The 8,837-nt window shown below is 37.6% G+C and overlaps 1 protein-coding gene across 2 annotated transcripts in view; it reads left to right on the forward strand.

The window, feature by feature from the left end:
- LOC111329841 (uncharacterized) overlaps positions 1–7,392 on the forward strand; it is a 14,464-nt gene extending 7,072 nt beyond the window's left edge. For both annotated transcript variants that reach the window (XM_088725314.1, XM_022934601.2), the window contains exons 4-8: positions 3,491–3,766; positions 4,533–4,672; positions 5,001–5,103; positions 5,749–6,036; positions 6,741–7,392. In XM_088725314.1, coding sequence (XP_088581440.1) covers positions 3,491–3,766; positions 4,533–4,672; positions 5,001–5,103; positions 5,749–6,036; positions 6,741–6,951 — 1,018 coding nt within the window. In that variant the 3' untranslated portion in view covers positions 6,952–7,392. The remainder of the gene's footprint in view (positions 1–3,490; positions 3,767–4,532; positions 4,673–5,000; positions 5,104–5,748; positions 6,037–6,740) is intronic.
- The last annotated feature ends 1,445 nt before the right edge of the window (positions 7,393–8,837 follow it).

An 8,837-nucleotide genomic window follows, 5' to 3' on the forward strand; every position in this document is an offset into this window, starting at 1 on the left:
GTCCATTGCTTTCATTGTAATTAGGTTTTTTGTTATCTTTTTATTAGCACCAGTCCATTAGTCGTTATCTGTAATTACGTAATCATTAGCACTTCGATCCTATTTAATGCTCTTTTTTTATTTCAAAAGTTGTAAATAACTGTAGAAGGTCTCTGACCGAAACGTTTTTTATTAAAATTTTTGATATTTTTTATGTCAGAAGCTGTCCATCCTCGCAATTTTCAAACTTTCTACGTTCGTGTTTGCTGTGAGGTTTGGACTGCGAATCTTTATTGATCCTCCTGGCGTGGTGCACCTTTGTTGGCCTGAGAGTTCCACTATACATACGGTTCCACTGTCTGCAGTTATATATATATATATAACTGCAGACAGTACTGTTTCGGCCTTCTGGGCCTCATCAGTGCAGTGCTAATGCAAGGATGGAGGAGAACCAATATGGTCACCCCAAACGATCCAACCTTTGTGGTATCGTCTAAGCCATGCCAGAGTGCTCAAACTAGAGTACACTAGCGAGCATGCGCAATTGTATATATATATATATATATACACAGTGGAATATATATTAATATATATATATTTTATATTTTATTTTTTACGAAACAGGCTTGTAGGGATGAACTTGTAGTTTACTTGTCTTTTTCCTCCCACAATATATACTTCGCTCTACTTCTATGTATTGAGCACTGTTCTACGAAAATCAAGTCACACTTTATATATATATATATATTCCTGTCATTAATTTATAACCGCTATATATATATATAGCGGTTATATATATAGCGGTTATAAATTAATGACAGGAAGATCGTTTTACCATTACACTGAGTTTCACGCAGCTTGCGCTGGACGATCGCAGCGCAAGCTGCGTGAGACTCAGAGTAAAGGCGAAACGATCTTCTTGTCATTAATTCATAACCGCCATTGAAACGCTCTGCAAACCGCATCGAGCACTTTTTCACAGCCACGACTTCTTCCAGTCTATTTATATATATAAAATCACCTTAGTTGTGATTTGAGCACTCTCGCATGGCAACATGTCTGCACTTGGTCCCACAAGTGTAGCGCCCAGGCAATGGTTTATTCCAGAGCTTGGCCCAGTGTCTGCACTGCACTGATGAGACCCACATAGGTCGAAACAGTGTGCACTGTCTGCAGTTATATATATATATATATATATACATAGGAAGTCTGTAAGTCGATTTTCGCGTGGAACAGTGCTCAATACGTTGAAGCAGAGCAGAATAAATATTATGAGAGGAAAAAAGGACGTAACTACATTTCCCGACAAGCCTGTTTCGTGAATCGCTTCACTCTTCAGGGGTTTAATGAAAGAATATTCATGTGACTATCGTTTATATACTAGGAAAATTTGCATAATGCGCGGTAAACTTAAAAACTTTAAAGTTCAGTTGTTGCGTAGCAACGCTTTGTTTCTGTGTCGGCATGAAGATACGAGTTCGTTACGCTTATTTAGTGATGAGAGGTCGGGTCGGTAAATTATCAGGAATTTTTCTTTCAGTATCTTCATGCCGACACAGAAACAAAGCGTTGCTACGCAACAACTGAACTTTAAAGTTTTTAAGTTTACCGCGCATTATGCAAATTTTCCTAGTATATAAACGATAGTCACATGAATATTCTTTCATTAAACCCCTGAAGAGTGAAGTGATTCACGAAACAGGCTTGTCGGGAAATGTAGTTACGTCCTTTTTTCCTCTCATAATATTTATATATATACATATATATATATATAAATGAAAAACCAAAGTCCTCTTTTTCTTTTTCTTTCTCTTTGCTTTTGCGCTACACGTTTCACCGTTGTTGTGGCTCTTCAGGCATAGAAAAGTGCCTGAAGAGCCGCAGCAGCAGTGAAACGCGTAGCGCAAAAGCAAAGAGAAAGAAAAAGAAAAAGAGGACTTTCGTTTCTCATTTATTTCAGTATCTTTATTTGACACATAAGTTTACCGTTTGTTTACATTATAAATATATATATATATAGAAGTAGTATGACACACGAGGACGGACAACTTCGAGCGAAGGAAGACATACATTCAATAAAAAATCTAAAAATTTTAGTAAAACACCTTTCGGTCCAAGACCTTCATCAGTTGTAATACAATAACTTATAACCTCCTTAAAGTGCACCTAAATCCAAAATTTTTTTTTCGCTTAACGAAATAAGCTTATTTTTTGGAGTATTTCTGTGCAAAGATTTTTTAATTTGCTTAAATCTTAAATTTTCTGTGCCTAGTCAAAATACGGAAAATCGGCCGCCATCTTGCCCCACGACCGAGTTTAAAGAGGAATGGCTCTAGCGGATAATGTGACGTCAAATCGAGAACACGAAAGTCTGCTTTTCACACATTTTCACTTGTTTGGGAACGTTGTGGTCGATATTGTCCGAAATATGCCGACCAGGTGTATTGTATGGAGAATGTATGAAGCGTGATACCCTCTTGCAAATTTCGCACGTTGCTACATCCTCCTATAACACACTTAGTCGGCATATTTTCGGACAAAATCGACTACAACCTTCCTAAACAAGCGAAAATGTGTGAAATGCAGACTTTCGTGTTCTCGATTTGACGTCACATTACCCGCTAGAGCCATTCCTCTTTAAACTCGGCCGTGGGGCAAGATAGCGGCCGATTTCCCGTATTTTGACTAGGCACAGACAATTGAAGATTTGAGCAAATAAAAAAATGTTTGCACAGAAATACTCCAAAAAATACGCTTATTTCGTTAAGCGAAAAAAAATTTTTGGGTTTAGGTGCACTTTAAATAACTTGAGGAGGAGGGTGTGATGACAGGTATTAACAAAAACCGTAATTACTACGCGAAAGATTATCACAATCTACAAAATTATCACAATCTACGAGAAAAAGAAATATAGAAATTAAAAGATCATGGTCGAATCTACTGAAAGTGTTAAGGAATCAGCGTTGAAACAAGGCGAGAATTGTACCAAAATTCTCGATCAAAACTGAGACCGGGACCTATGATGCCCACCCAATTAGAAAAATTGTCCACATTAATCATAGTTTATTCTTTTTTTGGAGTGAAATTCCTGGCGCTTATTCAAGCCAAAAGGTGCCAGAGAAAACAACTGTGTGTGCGCTCCAATATGCTTCTTTAGTAATTAAAAGTCTCTCGATGTTACCTGAATTGTTTACAGACCACTAGTCATTCTTAAACAGATAAAATAAGACATTAATATTACGATCACTATTTTCGTAAAGGACTTGTCATGACAAGTAAAAGTAAAAATATTAATAAATGTGATTGTCTCGAATTTCGCGTGAACGTGAACAGTTTTGGACTGCTCGTGACGCATGAGAGAGTCAAATATTTCTACGTGATTGAGTTTTGCAAATAGGTATAGGGAACCCTCGTTATATATAAATGCATTATACAATAAAACATTGGAAAAAAATTCTGATTTGGTTCATTTGTTTGATATTTTCGCTTGTTAACCGCATCTTCTTGGCAGCTTTGAATATGGAAGGCAATCTATCTGCTTGAATGGTCGTGTTAGTGGCTGCGTGGATGGTGTTCCGCCGTACGACGCATTTAAACGTGAAATAGTGCAGCTGCTTGAGCTGTTAGTCTATCACTGCGGGCAGCTAAGTTTTGATGTATCAAGTATGAACCCATTACTCCTGAATCTCGTGGGCTGCGATGCAGGAAAGCTGAAGGAGATGGTTAGCTGCTGGGACGAGTTCCGTACAACTTTCAACGCAAGCAGGAACGATTCTTCATTATGCAGGTAGGTTACCACTTCAGATAACAATTTCTGTAGTCATTGACAAGTGAGCATCACTGAAACAAATTATCTACGTTCTGTGTGGACATTTATTTACTGTTGAAAGATTGATTGATTGGTGGATTGATCGTGTGACTGACTGATTGGTTAATTAGTTGTTTAGATTGATTAACTGAATTATCAATTTCTTATTTAATCTGTTTGAGGTATTAATGATTGATTAATTAATTGATGGATTGATCGAAAAATTGATTGTTTAATTGGTTGCTTTGATAGATTGGCTGATTACTGAATATATTAATTGACTTGACTGGTTGATCAATGAGTTGATTGATTGATTGATTGATTGATTGTTGATTGATTGAGGATTGATTGGTTGTTTGTTTAATTGATTGATTAGTTGTTTGTTTAATTGACTGATTGATTAGTTACTTGTTTAATTGACTGATTGATTATTTATTTGTTAATTGACTGATTGATTGGTTGGTTGATTGATTTATCGATTGATCGATTGATTTTATCGATTGGTTGGTTGATTGATTTATCGGTTGATTGACTGTTTGATTGGTTCATTGATTGATTGATTGATTTATTGGCTTATTGATTGGTTGATTGAATGATTGATTGATTGATTGGTTGGTTGATTGGTTGATTAATTAATTCATTGATTGATTGATTGGCTGATTCCCTGGCGACTCTGTATACCTTGCGTTACCAATTGTTTGCTTGGTTGCTCATTGTGTATCGTTATCTATTCTTTTGAATACAGTAAATACGCTGAGGGGAAACAAAAATGCACTAATAAGGCAAGGGAATCGTGTAAAAGTATCTGCCAATACATCACCAAAGACGCGTATAATCCCTTCTGTGCCAACGGAACGGACCCTCCAGCGCAGACTGCCTTGTTTGGTAATAAACATCTTATGGCTTTGATATTTTATTCTTCCTATAAATAGCTTGAAGATGAACACCGTCCAACAGCGAAAAAGGTTTTCCTACTTCTAAAGCTTACACCATCAATGTGTCTTCGTTTCTGCATTGGGGCGAGTTTCATGACTGTCTTTTCCATCCTTTGTTTGATGTCATTTCGACTGCTTAAGAATGAGTAGAGAAATCGCTTGTTAAAATTACTCTCTAACTTTACGGACCAGTCAGCCACACTTTTTTTAGTTAAAAAAATCGTGAAATAGGCTGTCCTCTTTATTGTCATATCAAATGTTTTTTTTTCTGTTTTCAGACTGTAATCCTCTTCCTTCTTGCACAAATATTGTAGTTTACGAAAATGCGATGAAGTGTGATACGAAAAGCATCAAAGACTTTGCTTCCGGGGAAAACTGCAAGTAAGAGAGTCAAGACAACTTCCTGTTAATGAACAATACAATCAGAGAGAACGTGTATTTGTAGTAACTTTGGCACCAAACATATGACATACTCTTACTCTTAAAAAGCATTACATAGCAAAGGCTGCCTTAGTCAGTTAAGTTAAGACAAGGTATTGCTGCTTAAAAGGGGCAGCGCACCACAACACCTGTAAATCCGCAGTGGCAAACACATAAATAATCCAGATGGTAATTAAGAGAATCCAATTTAGAGGTAGGTCTAATTCGGAATCAAGAATGCTAAAACCCATGTCCTTTACAAAGTGCAAAATCATCATTCAGATAGGTCCTTTCAGGAATATCATTTCTTTGACCTGGCCTCGTTTATTCTGTATAATCTTATAGGAAAGGCGTCCTTTTACAGTTTCTTTTATCTACGTTTCCAGAAAGGAATTGCCAACTGCTCAGTGATATTTTTCCCCTCATCTAGTTTTTCTTTTCAATCGAGCTAATCTTGTGGGAGACTTTAATTGAGAACTTTACCAATACGTCTACGACCATTGACTTTGGTAACCAAAGAGGTATTTGTCTCCGAGATTAGAGACCTTCCCCTTGTACTTCGTAGAACTTGATTAAAAGTTATTTACTCAAGATTTTTACCCACAGCACTGTCCTTCCAAAAAATAAGAATTGCTTGAGAGAGGAGCTGGTTAAGAAGTGCTCTTCCGTGCAAGAAGATAAATTTTTTGACGACAGCGTGAAGACTCTTCGAGCAACTCTGATGGTGGAGCAATTTTTTTGTAACAAAGTAACCTTGGACAAAGCTGCAATTCATGAAAATGTTAAGACAGGTGATTGTCAGCCGGCGTTTTTCACTGATGCTGAGAAGTGTGCCGAGCCCTTCAGAAGCATATATAGCAATTCCGTGGAGAAAAAGTCCCAAGAAGTCTGCACGTAAGTATGATAAACCTGGACGTATCAATAAAGTTACACTCAAACACTTCAGTATAAATCGGCTATTGACTCGTGCGCTCGATTCCAAGGTGAGAGGTCCAATCTTATTTTCACTTAACGCAAAAAACTTGCTACCCAAAGCAAGTGAGTCACAGTATCCTGCAGATGTATCACTATCTGCTGGGTTCTGGTGTATAATTGTCTGTTTTGCAGACACCTAATAACTTGATAGCGATTATCTGGTGAGTTCCGACATCCTTTCTACTTGAGATGTAGGGGGGCGCGTGAGAAAGGAGAGTGTCTTCGATGGACAGACGTTCCTTTTGAAAATGGTGAAGAAACCGGATCAACTTTGGTAGCAGTTGTCCTCTCTCAAAGGCTTCCCAGTAGGGAAGCCTCTCTGTGTATCCACACGTCAACCCATCAATAATTTTTTCTTGGTTTGGTTACACTCATTCGTTTATGTTCTCAGTTGGGGAAGGATTGGGTTGGATTTACTCTAGAATGCTACTGATACTCTGCATAAGGTTACATGTGTATGGTAATGTATGTGGCTGGCTGAGACAACTTGTTTCTTAAGCAGTGAGGGAAAAGGCAGGGAGATTCATCCCTCCTAAATCCTGGCCAATCCAATGATTTTCGGACTTCTCTCATGATAATAATGTGCCTCTTTAGTCACGGGAATGTTTCTTCTATTTTTTCAGCTCTTTTGCAGTTGCCAAGAAGTGTCTTAACAAAGTACACGAGGAAAGTTGTAATTTTGATGAAAGCACATTAAAGGCGATCCTGTTCAATGACGAAAACCCTTTTTGTGAAAATGGGAAAGACCCATTGAAGAATGGAGTAAATGGCGCTCAAGCGACAATACCATTTCTGTTCGTTATCAGCATCGTCTTTTCTCTCGTTGCACCCTGACATCAAAATATCTCCCCAACCAGACAGTTGAAAATGTATGATGCACACTAATGGTAATGGGAAATGGTAGTGAAAAGAGCCAGACCTGAAGCGCAATAACCAATGTCAACTATGGAGCAAAAAAAAGCAAACAAATAAAAACAAATTAAAAAATAAAAAAAGAAGGGAAAAGTGGAAAATGTAGGAAAAAAACAGTGAGGACAAAAACTATCTTTAAGAGTCTCAGAATTATTTTTATTATGAAAGATTGCTCTTCTGTTTCAATTTCGTATTTTGATCGCTTTTTCCTTGTTTGTTTGTTTGTTCGTTTTTCTTTGAGGCTCTATACATTTTTGTTTTCTGCTGCTGATTCTTGCCGCAAACCAGAAGATGACGGTTTTTATATTTGCCTGTATATAATCAAATCTAAAATAAAACTTGAACTCTTTTTCATGGAAAAAATATTCTTCTTCGTTCCTTGACGTTTAAAAAGGTGATAATTATCAATCCTTCTAAGTATCTTGAATAAGGTCATGTTGATAGACACTAGCCGTTTCATATTTCTAATCGTCATAAGAAGAACGGATTTGAGACATAGTTTGCTTCTTCCCACGCATTCTCTATATTCGAATTCGTAGCTAGGTACTGGGCACTGGGCAGCTTTTGCTGCAGGCAAGATCGGTTATGACGTCGTAAAGTTTGACGTAGGACTCATTATTAACTATATACTGTATGTATGTAGCCCTCTAGAGTTGATTGAATCAAATCATGGTTTGGCTGCTATTATAGACAGTGTGTAAACTGGATACAATGTATATATGAAGTTCATATATTTTGAACTGCGGTATTAAAAACGTATGATGCACGATCCTCGCAGTAGAGAGCGCTATTTATGCAATAGCGAAAATTATTGCATAACTAGCGCTCTCTACTGCGGGGATCGTGCATCATACGTATTTAATACCGCAGTTCAAAAGATATGAACTTCATATATACATTGCATCTGATTTATCATCACGGGTTTATTACGAATCAACCTAACGGCCTGTTCCCAGTTGGCTTTTTAGCTGAATTGGTAGAGCGCTGCACTAGTATCGCAGAGGTCAGTGGTTCGAATCCCGTACACGCCTGATTTTTTTCAGGTCTGATTTTCGCTATTGCATAAATAGCGCTCTCTACTGCGAGGATCGTGCATCATACGTAGTGTGTGAAATCTTGCTTTCCATTTCAACAGGAGATTCGTTGTTACCGGGGCATGGTGGTTCCTCATTTGGGCAGAGGACCCCAGTGGAACCCACTTTAAGAACTTTTTATCTATTGGTATGAAGTTCCTTTTTCTAATTTAAAAGTTTCCCATGTAGCCCCTGGGTCACCTGTGTTGATAAGCTCGAATATGACGTAATCGACTTTGGTAAATGATCGATCATTCACAATGCATTAGTGCGAGCTGAGCGAATCACTCTTTGGTTGCTATGTTCATTTATAAACAGGTCAAGAGCATCCAAGTAGCACGTCATGGATAATATAATCCATTCCAGAACGATCCTTTGAAAAATAATTGATTGATTGTGGCATCTCTGTTATTCTTAATAAAATTCAATAATGTACCACAACGTCCACTGAAATTGTCTTCACCAATCAGTCCTAGAAAATTATGATTAAACATAAAGGACATTGTTGATCCTGCTGGCATACTGACGTAACAAGGAACCTCTAACGTTCGAAATCTGACTCGAATGAAGACCTGTCCAACCGGAACACAACACCAAGCAGAAGTATGACCAAATTTATGTATTCTTGTTAATAAATCTGACTGAAAATCACAAAACTGGCTAATTACTGAGGCCTAAAGCAACTTTTTGCCCAAATTTTTTCTTCAAACAATGGACGTGCGACTTGGACAACAG

The sequence above is a fragment of the Stylophora pistillata genome, chromosome 6, assembly GCF_964205215.1.
Source record: "Stylophora pistillata chromosome 6, jaStyPist1.2, whole genome shotgun sequence".
Classification (NCBI taxonomy): Eukaryota; Metazoa; Cnidaria; class Anthozoa; order Scleractinia; family Pocilloporidae; genus Stylophora; species Stylophora pistillata.